Here is a 16,873-nt window from a genome sequence, read left to right as displayed (position 1 = left end):
GTATAGACTTCTGGGCTCAAGGGATGGGATAGTCCCAGAGCTCAGGCAGAAGCCTGGAACTGGAAACTAAAGTTAAACAGCACCTCAGCCAGAGCCTTGTGACAGCTGACACAGGCTAACTGCAGGTGGTTAATTGCAGTGTAGACATGCCCAATGACAACTTCAAATATATGAATGTAGAGAATGGGCATGTTAATGGAGAAAGAAGGAACTGGAGAAGGATTAGGAAAGAGCTTTGGTATTAGAGACACAGATTTATAGATGGTAATGGGTCATGCAGTGGGAGATACCTGAGACAGGTATCAGCCTACACTTTCTTCTCAAGAAGAATTCCTAAACTATTTAAAAAGCAACAAGAAGTCCTGTGGCACCTTATAGATGAACAGGTATTTTGGAGCTTAAGCTTTTGTGGGCAAAGACCTGCTTCATCAGATGCATGAGTTGGGGGTTTCAGAGGAGGGTTACTCCCCGCTCATTCATCTAATGAAGCAGGTCTTTGTCCATGAAAGCTTATGCTCCAAAATATGTTAGTCTATAAGGTGCTACAGGACTTCTTGTTGCTTTTGAAGGTACAGACTAACTCTGCTACCGCTCTGATACTAAACTACTTAAAATCTGTTTAGCAAAGAAAATAGAAACAATTTCTGTAATGCTATTTCAATAAATAAATTTTGTGGTGAATGAAAAACCACCTTGTGTTAAACTAAATCGTCATGCAACAGCTTTTTGAAACCTGTTTAGAGCTAAAGCCATACATTAGCTGATGGTCTTAGGTAGACAGCCTTTTGATTTTTTTCCAAGTAATGCTTAATTTCAAGAAATTCATATTCAGTGTTGGGGACAATTGTATTACTGAGTAAGCATGCTTTTGTAAAGAATTAACAGGAGTGTTTTCCTCTGCAGGAGTGTTATGTAGCCAATACATGCTGGGTGGCCAGACCAGCTATCGAGGTGGATGCTAACCACTTAGAGTGCTCTAGCTTTGATAAAATCATTTATAAACTACAGCTGTCCAATTTTCAGATATTCATAATTTTCCAGGATGGAAAAAAGTCATGATCTTAAAACACACATGTACACATGTAAACAAATTTTGTTTAGAAACTTTCATCTCCATGGAACTGACCAAGACTGTTCATCTGACTGTTCACATTGCCTTCGCACAATTAATTGATAAATTGCCAGGCTTCCAGCTGTATGCGTATTTTGCATCAATTGCTATGGTAATTGTCTCCGTGTAGACTGCTTTGGTGGACACACTCTGAACTAAGTGGGCTTAGAGATTAAATTGTCCTTTCAGTGCAGGAACTCAGCTCAGAGTTATGTTGACATGGCAATGGGCATGAAATTCCCTGCTCACTGTCTATATTGGTTTGTTTGTAAATAAAGAATTCTATACATACATATTCCATACATAGTTAAGCCTTTTATAGAAATTTAAGTTTGTACAACAGAGAATGTCTGTATTTACATTGACTTTTGCATTAAATTGTATTACAATTGTGACAGGGTCCAGTCTCACGATGGTGGGCCCCCTGCTGGTTGTTCTGAGAATTAGCTCAGTTCAGCTCCTGCACACCCTCCCATCACACGTGTTGTATGTTCCACTGTCCCCATCTTCTTCAGGATCTTGGCCCCACATCTCAGCTGGACCACAGCATCCTTTTCAGGGCACAGACCTCTGACTACATCCCAGTTCTGTTCTCCCCATTTCCAGGGGAATCAGCAGTCCTCAATCCTTGCACCTGCCTCAGTGGCCAAAGTCTTGCCCCTAACCTCAGGGGCAAAATAGTCTGGATTGGCTATGCTTCCCTGTGACAGTTGTGGAGGGGAGAAATCCTACCCCACTCACTACATTGGGTGCTGACTTGGACCTTCTAGATAGTAGCCATGTGCTATATTTCTGTCAACCTCCTCTGTTTCCCTGGGCTACTTCCCTGTAGCCTCTGCACCTTCCCGGCTTTGTGTCAGGGTCCCCAGTCAGGGAGCAGCTCAGCTTCCACATGCTCCTCTGAACCTGCCCAATGTTGTTGTAAGCAGCCACCGCTGCTCCTTCCAGAGAGAGACTGCCCTCTGCTTTGCTGAACATCCCTTTATATCTGGACTACTCCAACAAGCCCTTTCCCTCTTGGCTGTTAATGAGCTCTTTCCCCATTGGCTTGGCTCTGTGCAATCTCTCCAAGGTTGCTTAAGCCCCTTCCATACCATTGTGAGGCAATTGCCTCACTACAACAATCCATTGTTTTGTTTTGTAGAAGACTAGAGAGAAACTGCTCAGAGATATTTAAACCTTCCAAAATTAGTAGTGCTTTTATGGCAGAGCTTCATGCAACTGTATATACAGAATAAAAGCACGGCTTCATCTCAGAACATGGTACAAGAAAAAGTCAAGATTTTGCTTTCATTTTTAGGCCTTCACTTTTGTGGAACTCTTCTATGGAGTGTGGACCAATAGCCTTGGTCTAATCTCAGATGGATTTCATATGCTTTTCGATTGTTCTGCTTTAGTTATGGGACTTTTTGCAGCTCTAATGACTAGATGGAAAGCAACCCGCATATTTTCATATGGGTATGTACAATGACTTTTAGATAACTATTTGAAAAGAGATGCTGTTGTAGGTAGTCACTTTCTCTTTTATATGCAAGGGACTTAGGGGTATGATCCTAATATGAAATGCTTTCATTGCACTTAGTGTTTCACACTTTATTTTGCCCCCTCTTTCTCCATCCTCCAAAAATGTCTGTCAGTGTTATGAATCCATTTTGCCAATCTAGATCAGTCAGTTTTTCAAAAACAAGATGAGATCTTACATGTGAAAAATAAGTTGTATCAGCATGATTGCAGGCAGGGATTTGGATTTGGAATTTCTACATGCACACAATGAGATACTCGCTCAGAATTGACTGGGGTATTTAGGCATGCAACTCCCAATGAAATTAGCACAATTGTGTGGCTAAATTCACTAGCCAGCTTGTCAACTATAATGTGTGCACTATAGTTACAATTGAAAGTTATCACTGAAACTTTCTATTATGAAGACAAGGCCAGTTACCACATGGCCAGCTGTTATCCCTTTCTGTCTACCTACCAACTCTTTATTTTGGTTTTGATTAAAAGATTTTTGGGGTGTATTGTGCTATGCGCAGAAAGCACATACTACGTTGTGAGTGCTGCCACAAAACAGAGCAAAAAATAATTGTGTAGCAAATCTGTTTAAGATAATGTGTGGAAGAATCAAACTGACCTGAAAATAAGGTAATATATTAAACACGTGAACATGCAAAATAACATTTTCAGATGCACTGAATTTAGGTATTCTCAGTCTTTCTTAAACATACATTCCACTTGTTCACTTTCAGATATGGCCGTGTAGAAATTCTCTCTGGATTCATTAATGGCCTTTTCCTAATGGTAATAGCTTTCTTCGTCTTCATGGAATCTGTTGCCAGACTGGTAGATCCTCCAGACATAGATACAAATATGTTAACTGTAAGTTTTTCATCATTTTCTTCTGTTACAACCAATTTTAATTATTCCCATTGAACATTTATTCCTTAACTAAAATTAAGATCCCTTCATCCGAACAGTGGAAACTCTAATTATATAATGCCAAGCATTATATGACTTCAAAATGTTCCTTTGCTTTCTATTGTATAGGGCTTGTCTACACTTGCCCCCAACTTCAACGGGGGCATGGGTAATCAGAGTGACGGGAGATTACTAATGAAGTGCTGCAGTGAATAAGCAGCACTTCATTAGGCTAATTTTCCTCCACAGCAACTTTGAAGTCTGATGCTTCGAAGTTGTCATGGGGGAAAATCAGCCTAATGAAGTGCTGTGTATTCACTGCAGCACTTCATTAGTAATCTCTTGTCGCCCTGATTACTATGCGCTTTCGAAGATGGGGGCAAGTGTAGAACCAGCCACAATGACTGACAGAATTAAGTCCATGTGTTTAAACATAAAAACTTCATTATATTGCCTGCTTCTGTATATTTCACCTCCTCCTGTTTAAAAAAAAAAAAAAAAAACTTTCAAAATGTATAAAAGAGGGTAAATCACAAAGGTTATTCTTTATTACACTCAGTTTTATAATAAACAATGTTTGAAGATTGGAAAGGGAAATAGAGTGGCTAGTTTTGTAAAAGAGGCTTTTGTTATTTGATCTTCCTATTACGCACATGGAAAGAAGTGTAATTTATCTTAAATTATTATCTTAGCTGACTTTTTAGAGTGATGATAGGTGTGCCTCTAGATAAAACCATGATAAAATGCAGTGAACTGGCTCTAAATCAGTCAAAGCAGGTCATTAGTTTGTCAATCACAGTGTCTGAGTTTATCCTATTTGGCAACTGTAGTGTTATTGTATAGCTGTAATGCTTTTTCTTATCTTTGCTCTATCTGTGTATGTTGTGTATCAAAGGGGTAGCTGTGTTAGTCTGTATCCACAAAAACAACAGGAAGTCCTGTGGCACCTTACAGACTGACAGATATATTGGAGCATAAACTTTTTGTGGGCAAAGACCCTCTTCATCAGCTGCAGCTTATGTGAAATGCTTAAGCTCCCACAAAAGCTTATGCTCCAATATACAATAAACCCTTGACATGTGCAATTTCAAGTTGCGCTTAACTCACATGAACAACTCAGAAATCACATTCTGCCCACCCCTGCTTCAAACCCACCCCTCCTCAGCCCCACTCACCACCTGTGCACAGCTCTGGCCCCCCACCCCTCATGTAACTCCAGCTAGCAAACTCCCCCCCCCCACCCCTCCCTCCCTCCCTCTCTCTCTCTCTCTCTCCCCAGCTCACCACCCGTGCACGTGGCTCCAGTTCGAACCTCCCACCAGCCCTGGTTCAAACCCCCGACTCCAGCTCAACCCCTCCTCTCCCCCACTCTGCCCTGGTTGTAAACCCCCCATGCGCGGCTCTGGCTCACCCCACGCCCACATGCAGCTCCAGTTCAACCCACCTGCCCTTGTTCAAACCCGCCCTCTGCAGCCCCACTTCAAACCCCCTGCAGCCTGGCTTGCCACACAAGCACAGCTCCGGCTCACCACTCCCACATGTAGCTCTAGTTCAACCACACGCGTTCCCCCCGCCCCAGTTCAACCCCTGCTACGCATGCGTGGATCCAGCTCAACTCCACCCTCCGCCCACCCCAGGCTTAACCCCCCTGCCCCACCCCACCCACACACCAGGACTTACCTTTCAAAAGGAGCTCCAGGTGCTCCTGCAGCTTCTCTGGCTGCAGAACATGTGTTCTGCTGGGGGGAAAAAAGCTGCCCTCACCCCTGACTCATGCAAAATTCAAGTTATGCAATGGTGTGTGGGTACATAACCCTTGCGTAAATCAAGGCACTACTGTATCCGTTAGTCTATAAGGTGCCACAGCACTTCTTGTTGTATGCAGTGTATATTTTACTGTTGAGTACCAATTTTTTTCAAAAACAGATAAGTATTTTGATTGTTGGAGAAATGGTAATTAGTACCCTTCATATTCAATTGCAAAATGTCAGACCAAATAATTGTGTTAGTGTAGTTGGCTGTTTCTGTAATATCTGTTTTAGAATCAGCCTAGAATTAACTCATAATTTCAGACTCCAGCCCCTTGTTGCAGAGTCCAGTAGGATCTCTGGTAATTATGGAAATCGTAGTTCAGGTTCTGGAGAGAGAAGTGCTGTATTTTCAGTATAACAGTCCTTTGGGTAGAAAGAGAAGTATTGATTACTTCAACAGCAATCTTTTAACCTTGTGCTTTTCTTGTAAGGAAATCTCAGTTTGAAGGGAAATGATGGAACAAATCTCAAGGCTTCCATAGAGATGTGAAGAAGCATAGATCAGATTTTATATTAGCTAACTGTTCAAACTGGTGCTGGTCACCACTGGTAGTCTTAAAACAGTGCTCCATGTATATATGGGTAGAGCTGAATTATAAAATCAAAACTGTAGGTTTTCTCTTTTTTTCATAGTTTTAGCTCTTTTTTTTTCCTAAGTCTAACTTTTCCCTTCTCAAACAAAAAGAAAATTTTCTTTTCTGTATTTCAAACAAGTGTGAATTTACCTCTTTCCTCCCATATGTCAGTGAGTACCTGTGCTTCATATGGATATGTAAATTATACTGTTACAATTTAATATTTAAAAGATACACTCAGCTGGAGTTAAGGTCTATTTTAAAAAGATAGTGATGTTATCTCTTATACTACTTTCGAGGTAAACTCTGTGGCCACTTTCTTCAAAGGAGAACCTCCTCTTCCTATCCCCTCTGCTAGGAGTTTGGCTTTCTTTCTAATTGGCATTTTACTGTCACTTTCCTAGTTTCTTCATGCAAGAGTGATGGTGAACTATTGGCATTCTGGTAACATCCACAATATACTGCTCAAGCCCATAAGGAGGCACAAAACATTAAGATGAAGTGTGCAGGTCTTTAACTGTTCCTGTATTTTTTTTACTTGACAAATGATTCCTGAGAGTAAATACACTTTTGCTTTGTTTCTTGTGGAGGAAATAGTAGGCGATTGGTCTCACTTTGTTGAAAGCAAAGCTGTTTCCATGTCTGTACTTGCTGCCACTAGATTTTTTTTAAGAGGGAAAAAATAAATCCTTCCTCTAAAGATAATTTTCCCTTGTGAGCATTCAGCAGGAGGGGAATCCTGTTGCTGTTAGCAGCAGTTACTGATAATCAGACATGCCATGGACGTACGTTAGAGACTGATAACAGAAAAACTATGTATTTGTTTTCTAGCAAATTAATCTCACTAGGGAGAAATATTGAATTTTAGGATTTGTTTTTGTCTTTTCTCCCTCTCATAGCCAGTCTCAGTTGGAGGACTGATTGTGAACCTTGTTGGTATTTGTGCCTTTAGCCATGCCCACTCCCATGGGGGTTCTCGTGGAGGCTGTCATTCCCATGATCACAGCCATTCACACCATGGTCATGGACATGGACACAGTCATGGCCATTCACACAGTGACCATGGACATAATCCCAGTCATGGACACTCTCATGGGTTTTCAGGAGGAGGCATGAATGCGAACATGAGAGGTGAGTACAAATTGTTGTTTTAAAAGTAACCTAGCCTTTGAAAAAAACCTTTAAATCCTGTTATGTCTTGCCTTTCTGGCAGTCTTTTTATATAGCACAGATAGAGCTTTTTGGAAACACTTTTGCCTCGCTAAAATGTTTTAAAGAATAAACAGAATTTGGGATATTGCACTACCTTTGTAATTCATACTTAGTGTTCTCAGATTTATGGTGGTATTGGTCCCAGAGGCAGTTAATGTTGATTTCTTTTTATTATTGTTTGAGCCATAACTCTTATAGTAACCAAAATGTGCTATGTATCTTAAAGACCAAGTAGAATTCCAAGGTCCCTGCATCTAATTTTAGATGACATATGGCAGATGGTCTGTTACAACAACTGGGGAAAGGATCAGAAATGGAAGAGCCAAGGTTAACAGCAAAACACTTAAACACTTATACTAATTAGAAACATTGATCTGTTTAAATATTTGCCCGGAGATGGCATCTAGAGTCTTGAACTTTTGGTTCAGTTAAAGTGTTGGTGGGCTTTTTTTTTTTTTTAAATAATTAACTTGCTGCTTATGATGTGATATCCACCAGGATACGGGATCCAGGATACAGTCTGGACACCATGGTCACTGTGACCCTTTAACTCTCCAGCCTACTGTGCCTTTTACACTGTTTTGCTGTCAAAACAGGCACTCTTGGCCTGTTCACACAGCCTTCAGCATGCAAAATCAAACCAAGCTGAATATATGAATTCTTTTCCAGGTACATATGAACTATATATAGTGTGACACCCACAAATCCCCCGACCTGGAAGTGCACCCCAGAAGTCTGTCATTCCATCAAAGGGAATCATTGTGTACAAGTCTTTTTCAACCTGAGCAGAGATTCTGCAAGCATCTCAATCAAAACACACTGGTTTAGACAGTTGTTAAACTTGTTTTATTATTTTAAAGAATTATAAGTAGTAAAGGAATAAAAGTCAGTATTGTTTACAAGAGAAATAAAAGATAAATACACAGGCTGTGCCCTAAACTTTTACCAAGGTAAATAATATTTGAAAGCAATGGTTTCTCACCGAGAAGATCCTTTCCCCTGCCCACGATAGTTCTTTGTTTTTCACATAAGCTTGCTGCTGTAAGTAGAGGCAGGGGAATAGAGGTGGTCAGGAGCCTATTTTCCCCTTTCTTATGTCCTGGCACTTTTTACTGGAAAAGTCCTTGCTGGGCTCTGGAGTCAGCAGTTCTATTACATATGCGCTCTGCTAGGTGTCCTTTATAAATTTCTTGTTTATGATTTTCATCTCTGAAGAACCACTGCTTACTCCCGTGATTGTTCTTTCACTCCTGGCTGGAGCCAGATTGCCTTTTACTTTGAAAAACTGGTTTGTGGACGTTACCAAGAAGTACAGTATGTTACAGATGTACAGTAGATTAATGTCATACACTGTGGTGCTACATGCACATTGACAGGATAATATTGTTCAGAATATTAAGTTTTCAAATGATACCTTACAAGGTACACTTTGTGCCAGAATTATCATAATTTTGTGAAAATTGGTGACCATAGTAGCATAGAGTTTGTAGATTGTCTCAGTGGGGTGGCACCTGTAGGCCTGAATTTCTGCTTCAGTCATATTGTTAGATTTTTGAAATAATTACCTTGCTACTTATGGTTCATGAGGAAGGAGTGAACTTTGAGCAGATTTGAGGGAAGAAAGTAGTGATTCGTGCACAAGGACTGGGAGGTCATTTTGTGTCGGTAGCATTGGTGGTAGCTTGAACAAAGCCAGAGATATTTGTGTGAGAAGTAAACAAGTGGGACATGAAGCTGACATAATGGTTCATAGTTTCGTTTTATGAACCAGCGTAGAGCACAGTTTCTACAAAAAAAGTTTGTCACTGATTCATAATATAAACTTAAACTTTTTATTAAGGTGATAAAAATAATATTTCTCATCAGCTCTGCTAAAGACCAGAGTAATCTGAAACACAAAGATGGCAGCATTATTTTAGATATAGATATAGATATATCATTGTTTACTTAATGGAGCCATCCTAATAACATGGAAAAAATACAACATATAGCACATCTAATAAATATTTGTCACATAAACTTCTTGTAATATGTATAATATGTAAAATGTGTTGTTACAAGCATTTAAGTATCATGATGTATTATTTTGACTACTACTACTTAATCCTTGTACTCCACATGGAGCATAGATCACCTACAAGTCTCCTCCCCTTTTAATTAAGAATGCAGCCAAATATCTTTAGATGACTGTGGCATGCATCTGATTTTTAGTGACATCTGTTCAGCTGCTCACTGCTTAAATGTTCCTTAGTCAGTGGAAGATGAAGTAACAGAATTAATGTTTTGTGCCTTTGAAATGCAGAGTACTAGAGTTCCAATAAGATAAAATATTAATCCTAATAGCATCAGTTTGAGATGTAAATCACACCAGAGTTGGAGTAAAAGCACAAAATAATGATTTATCTTAATATCTGCCAGCTGTAGAAACAACTTAGCATATCATAAACTTTTCTACTACAAGTACAAGATCAATGATCCAAAAGAGAATTTTGATCCCTCCACTGAGAGATTTTATTTTAATATTCATGCTATGTACTCCATGTGCTGATGGCAATTAAATGCAGGTACTCGATCATTCAAAGTCTTATTTTGTTTCAGGTGTGTTTTTACATGTGTTGGCAGACACCCTTGGTAGTGTTGGTGTGATCATATCTACGATATTTATTCAGCAGTTTGGATGGCTGATAGCTGATCCCCTGTGCTCTCTCTTTATTGCTACATTAATTTTTCTCAGTGTTATCCCACTGATAAAAGATGCCTGTCAAGTACTTTTGCTGAGGGTACCACCAGAATGTGAGAAGGATTTGCACATTGCTCTGGAAAAGGTTGGAACTTGTATTTTGTTTTACTTTTGTTAATATAAAATGTAGATTTATAATGAATTTCTGAGAACTATTAACTTTTACATGAAATCATTCCTCACTGCACCAGTTATCTTTGTCTACGACTCTTGGGTATCCCACATTGCTTAGCGAAATTCATCAGTTTCAGAGAGGTGCATACGTTTTTTTTTTATTTTTATTCAACACTTGTAATTTTAAAAATCCATTATTTTTGCAGAATAAACTGTTTAAATAACAATAGCAGCAGCGTGTTGCTTGTGCTCTCATGGACCTCTTGTAACTCTAGACCAGTATCAGAGGGATAGCTGACTTAGTCAGTATCTGCAAAAACAACAAGAAGTTCTGTGGCACCTTATACGCTAGCAGGTTTGTTGGTATATAAGCTTGCATGGGCAAAGACCCACTTCATCAGATGCAAGATGCATCTATAGACCAGGGTTTCCCAAACTGTGTTCCATGTGATGTGTATAGGTGTTTCGTGAAAAAATGTTGATGCTAGTGATATTTTTCCTTCCCAAATATTAAGTAAGAAATGTATGTGTGCATTAAAAACACCAAGGTTGTTGAATAGTATTTAGATTGTAGGTATATTGATATTTATAACACATTCATAATAGTATGTGTGAATTAAGGTGTGAGTGATCTTTGTGGGATAAATAAAAAGAAACAATCAGAAAACCTAAATGCTAGAGTGAGGAGAAAAAAAATTAACCATGAAATGTAGTGTATAAATATCACAATAAATAATCTAGTAAGGTTCACTTTAAAAGCGAACTCATGGATGAGGAGGTAGAGGAAATTACTCACATATTGAGGTACCTGATTAACATTGGGATAGGTCCTTTAGAAATTTTTAGGTGCCCAAAGCCAGTTTCCCTGCTAGCTTTCTCCTTTGATGTAACTGTAATCTGACCATCAGCTGGAGACTCCTCTTACGTGTTTTTGTCCCTCATTCTTAACCAGTACTCATTAATTTTCATTTTGCATTCTGTTTTTGGCCATAATTCCACAAATTTCTCTATATGCGGTAAAAGCTCTATTATCTGGCACCCTCTGGGGAACTTGGGGGCACCAGGTAATCAAATGTTCTGGATATTGCAGTGGGGCTGTTGGCTTCTCTGTTGCCACTAGTGGCCAGGCAGCCGGCTCCCTGCCCCACTGTAGCCATCAGCCATATGCCCAAGTCCCAGCTGTGAAGCTGGTTCACGATCCCACTGCAGCTGACATCCAGACAGCTGACCTTGCAGCCTCTGGCCCCATAACAGCAGGTCATGTCCGGGTAGCTGGCTACCCTGGCTCAATGGGACCTGGCCCCACTCTTCCATTCCTGGCCAGGTGGCCACCAGCAGAGCAGATGCCAGTTAACTGAGCATGTTGGTTATCTAAATGCCGGTTGAATTGGCTTTTACTGTAACAAAATTTCCGTTTATTATGTAAAATGATGGCAGGTTATTTTACTGTATAATACTATTATATCTACAGCATGAAATAATTGGCACCAGTAGTTATCTAAGTGTGCAGGAAGGCATAAAGTAGAATGTTGCAAAAGTAATTCTTACTGTTAATGCAATTTTTTTTACAGATCCAGAAAACAGATGGTTTAATATCCTACAGAGATCCTCATTTCTGGTGTCACTCTGCTAGTGTTGTGGCAGGTACTATACATGTACAGGTGATGTCAGATGTGATGGAACAGAGAATTATTCAGCAGGTAATCATACAGTTTCAAAAAGCTATTGGTTCTTTATATTTTACCATCAGTTGATTAATCTTGACTATTTCAGTCATAGGCTTAAGTTTAAGCTTCTGTTGTAATGAATACTATAGCTAGTAACTGATGTTACAGACAAGGCTCTCCTCCTATTTCTGGTGGTGTCCTATTAAAAAGTTTGTTTGTTTGGCAGTCTTTTGACATTTGAAAACAGATCAGCCAAGTTTGTTTTTGTATTGCGTTAAAGGTGACTTGCAAAAGAATTATGGGGAAGGAGTGCATTATTGGTCTTTGTGCCATTTTTTCATAGGATAACAGAAACATGGAAATATATGTCTCACAGAACTGGAAGGGACCTGGAGAGGTCAAGTCCAGCCCCTGCACACTCAGTAGTACCTATCACCATCCCTGACAGATTTTTTTTTTTCAAATCCCTTTAAAGGCCCCTTCAAAGATTGAACTCACAACCCTGGGTTTATAGGGTTAGTGCTCTAAAATGGGTGGCGGAATGCGGATTTTTTTTCTGCTTCTTTTTAATCTTAGGCCTAACACTTCTGATACTTCTATTTTTTTCTTTTGTTGTACTGGAGGACTTTCTGGGGGTTAGATATGTGGTTTAGGTGTTTGCATTTTAAGTGAAGGGGCAAGACTGATGAGGTTTTTACAACAGTCTCTCCAAAATGTTCATTCATCAGTGCAGTTAAATATGTGCTAACTAAGAGAAACAATGGTTGTAAGTAGTCTGAATACCTCTTCAACAGCTTATTTTTATTCTTGTAAATACAGTGTCAGTGTTTCACTTCTTACTATAAACTGTTCTAAGCTAGATGGGACTTGAATTGAGTTTTCTGTTTTTGTTTTAAATGAGAACTTTTTTCAAGCAATCATTTTTATGTTATAGGCATTGCTATTAACCCTGCATGTAACTGAGGTAGTCAGATTCTTCTTGTTTTAAAGGCCCTGCTTTTAGTCACTTTTAACTTTACCAGATATTAAAGATTTGGGCTGAGGCTTTTGGTACGGGATGTTTTCCTCAGACCTTAAAAAATTAAGTTTCTACAAAAATGGTTCAAAATAGTTTGCCTTTAAATTTGTTTGGGGGCTTTTTTATTTGTTTTGACTTTGTTTTTAAATTTTACATTTGTTTTATTGAGAAATTCTAGCTCCTCCAGATTTAAAGCAAGGACTTAGATTTGGCTCGGAGCTGGCCTTTTGTCAGGAATGTGCTTTTCATTGTTATGAAAAAATAACTAATTCATAAGTCTAAGGGAAAATAGAATCTAATTCGCATGTACTAAATGGAGACTTAATTTGGCAAGTACATTCTCCAAAGATTGTCTGTCTGTTCTGTGCATACTCCAACCCCTTTCCTGTCCTTTTACTTACAACTACTGTGTCTAGCTGCCAGGGGTTTCTGTTGCACTAGGTTTAGGAGTTGGGAGCAGGGGTGCTGTCAGAACAACTTTTTCTGGAACCCAGGCAGCAGGAAAGACTGAGCAGCCTAATTCAGGGGTGACAAGAGCTGGGCCTGGAATGGGTAATAGAAGTGGATTAGGACTAGGAGCAGAGTTGGGGGGCAGGGAAGAAGACTGGGACAAAGCTTAGGTGCAGAGCTCTTGACTGGCAAAAGTTGTTCAAGGAAGCAGGGGGTCAGACAAAAATGGGAGTAGTGAGATTGGGAGCAAAGCTGAAACTGAGCAGGAGCAGAAAAGTAGAGGCTGGACCTGGGCTGAGGACCCAAAGCCTATGCCTAAGATTTCCAAAAGGGTCCAAACCTCCATGTGAAATTTTGTAGGGGTCCTCAGATGAAAAAAGGTTGAAAAACACTGATATAAACCAGTAAGTATTATTTGTATGTGCCTCATTTTCTGGATGCCCTTTGCCTTGAGACCTTGGGGTCTGATTTGCAGAAGTGGTGAGCACTCACAGATGAAGTCAGTGGGAGCTGTGCTTTGAACATATAACGTCCTATTCAGTGGTTAGTACTCTTGGAAAGGTGGGTGGGGGGTGCGGATCAGACTCTAGGCACCTAAAATTGGGCACTGGATACTTTTTGTTTTCATCTCTGTGCCTCAGGTTTCCATCTGTAAATTAGGGGTGTTATAAAGGTAGTGTTTGTGAAACACTCAAGTAGCATAGCAATGAGTACCACAGAAAAGCCTGTTGGAGATTATTTCTATATTCAGAGCAGGGTTTGAACAGTGTAAAATAAGGTTTGGAGCCACACAGTGAACAGTGAGGATAAAACGTAATTGAATAGCTATTTATTCTGTGAACACTGTGCATCACTGCACTGAATGAGGCAGAATTCCTGAGGGAATAAATATGTAGACGTACCGTAATTCAGCCCTCTCAACTAAGCATTAAGGTTGCCTGTGTGTTTCCTAACTTTTGAGTGCTTGTTTACCCCTCTCTCCTCCCTTGAGAAATTCTAACTCAAAATTGAGTCAGTTTACTTTTCTGGCTGGCTTTTCTCAGGACCATAATAAATGTAGCACAGGACAAGCTGTGTTCTCTGGAACTCAGATAACCAGCACATTCTGTTAACCAGCACTCAGGGCTGGCATACCACCCCACCCATCCTCGGGAGTGGTGCGCTTCCCGAGGGTCAATCGAGCAGGGCAACTAACCAGCAAATTTGACTATTTGGCAAGCCCTGTTCCCCAGAGATGCCAGATAATCAAGCTTTTACTGTACCTAGAAACTGATGTGACTTCTTCCTCTTGTCTGTAGCTGCAGTTCCAGTATCGGAGTAGAATTGCACATTACAAGAGATTTAATCTTGACTTTCTGTTGTGCTCAGGTAACAGCAATTCTGAAAGATGCTGGAGTGAACAATTTAACTGTCCAAGTGGAGAAGGAAGCCTATTTTCAACATATGTCTGGCCTCAGTACAGGGTTCCACGAAGTCATTGCTATGACACAACAAATGGAATCCATGAAATACTACAAAGATGGCACTTACATCATGTGATGTGAAGTTATATTCACCACTGGGATATAAAATGTGTAGTATTCAATATTTGTATTATTTTGTCAGGAGAACTTGCACATAAATGTACAGAAACAAATACAGTATATATTTGATTTAAAAAAAAAAAGCTTACTATCTTAAGACTGGATCAGGGTGCTTTTTATAAAGAAAAAGGATGGACTACAATATTTGCTGTATATGTGGAAATAATGTAAATCTGGAGACTGTATTTGTTTATTAAACAGAAATCTTTCTACATGTGTGTGGATGAGCACAAATATATTCCATACCTTCCCTAAAGTATGGAACATCAGAACAAGAATCATCTTCATGTCAAAACTGAGGAGAAAAGAAAATGCTTTGCAAGTTAAACAGAATTGCCTCCAAAATCCTTGTTTCCTTCAAAATGATTTTGAAGAATGTGGGTGTGTTTATACGTTTATTATGAAGAGTAAAACTTAAACAGCATATGAAGTCAATGGTTTTTTTTGCAGTTTTAGGTACAAAAAGGAATATATAGTTTTATATTTATTCATTTTTGTATATAAAACTGATTTCTAACCACAATTTTACTACTCCAAGGCAAATAGATACTGTCATTTCAAATTTTTATCAAAATAACTAATTTGTGGAAGAAACACATCAAGCAGTACTCTTGCTAGCTTATGGATGTAGGGAAGAAAATTGCAAGTTTTGTCCTTGCACTATTGTGTGGTGGTGTTTACTGGGGAGGCTGAAAATCAAATTGAACCACTATGTAAAATAAACATTTTTTATATTTTTTTATGATAATTGCTAGTGAAATATTATTGTTTTGAGTGTAAAGTACTTCATCACTGAACATCCTAATCCTCCTCCTGTCTTCTCTAGCCATGCTTTTCCTCTTGAAATAATGTAATCAAGTTATGTTAGATGACTAGATTTCTTCCTCAACAGGGTAACAAAGGTTACATCTTCACTTACCTTGAAGGCTGATGGCTGCTATGCAATTTTGGTATTCCAGTTGCGTGCCAAAAATAAACTTTGCAGTCGTTGACTTCCATGCTTATCTTCACAACAGAAGGTTAACAGGAGTGCTGCTCCCATCGACCTTCCTTAATCATCAGCTCATGAGGCGTTCGGGGTTGATGTTGACCCCAGAGTATGCCATTTCATGCATGCACAAAATGGCACCCCAGAAGATTGACCCGGAGTGTTCCATCTTCTACGATAAGTGTAGATGTAGCCTAATTGTAGAATTTCATGCAATTGAGACATATAAGTTGTAGCAATGAACTGAAAATTGTACATTTCAGTATGTTGCCAAGAGCTATTTCATTGTCAACTGAAGTTAATTCATAAGGGCTGTGTCTACACTAGCTCCCTACTTCGAAGTGGGAGCATGGTAAGTAAGGTGTCGGGAGGTTATTAATGAAGTGCTGCGCAGCATATGCAGCACTTCATTAAGTTAATTCTCCCCTGTGGCAATTTCGAAGTGTTCAACTTCGAAGTGCCGGATCACGTGTAGCAGTGGCTAACCCACCTGTACTTTGGAGTGCCTGGACGACTTCCAAGTCCTTTTTCTCAAAATTTTGCTTCATAGGAAATTTACTCCTCAAAATTGAGCTCATAGGAATAAGGGGATTTTGATGTTGGTGGAGTCTTTTCAAAAAGGACCCCCCCCCAGTGTAGACGAGCCGCACAGGAGCGAAATGCGGCAATTTTGAAGTGCTGTGGCTGGCGGCATGCTAATGAGGCACTGAATATTCAGCCTCATTGGTATTCTTCAACCTGGCCATTAGCATGGCCATTTCACAGTTTTTGGTAAGTGTAGATGTAGCCTGTATGTTCTAAAAGTTTCATCTCTGAAACTGCAGCTATCTTATTTGTATATATGGCAGCAAGTAATGCATAGTGCAGCACAAAAGATACTTTTTAATGTTTCTCATGTACTTCATCTTGACTTCTAGGTTTAATATAAATGGGTCAATTTAAAATTTCATGGTAGATTGCTCTACCATGAGCAACCTACTGGTGGTGCAGAAGATGAACACAGGCTGCTACTGCTCAAATGAATCAATACTATAGTATGTTAGATATTAAGCATCACAGCTCTTTGTAATGTACGCTTCGGTCTTTCTGGCGTCAAGGAAACATATTGACTTGTAAATCTGTAAAATTTGCAGTTTTTAGTAGGTGTTGGTTACCGTCTGATTGACCTTGACATGGAGGCTTTCTT

At 39.5% G+C, this 16,873-nt stretch overlaps 1 protein-coding gene across 2 annotated transcripts in view; it reads left to right on the top strand.

Moving 5' to 3' along the window:
• Positions 1 to 15,230, top strand: part of SLC30A5 (solute carrier family 30 member 5) — a 32,035-nt gene extending 16,805 nt beyond the window's left edge. For both annotated transcript variants that reach the window (XM_074995480.1, XM_074995479.1), the window contains 6 exons: positions 2,412 to 2,569; positions 3,361 to 3,490; positions 6,815 to 7,046; positions 9,726 to 9,952; positions 11,553 to 11,681; positions 14,485 to 15,230. In XM_074995480.1, coding sequence (XP_074851581.1) covers positions 2,412 to 2,569; positions 3,361 to 3,490; positions 6,815 to 7,046; positions 9,726 to 9,952; positions 11,553 to 11,681; positions 14,485 to 14,655 — 1,047 coding nt within the window. In that variant the 3' untranslated portion in view covers positions 14,656 to 15,230. The remainder of the gene's footprint in view (positions 1 to 2,411; positions 2,570 to 3,360; positions 3,491 to 6,814; positions 7,047 to 9,725; positions 9,953 to 11,552; positions 11,682 to 14,484) is intronic.
• Positions 15,231 to 16,873: the final 1,643 nt, after the last annotated feature.

Source organism: Carettochelys insculpta, chromosome 5 (genome assembly GCF_033958435.1).
Source record: "Carettochelys insculpta isolate YL-2023 chromosome 5, ASM3395843v1, whole genome shotgun sequence".
NCBI lineage: Eukaryota > Metazoa > Chordata > Testudines > Carettochelyidae > Carettochelys > Carettochelys insculpta.
Note: the sequence above shows the minus strand (reverse complement) of the source record. Positions and strands in the feature narration are given on the sequence as shown.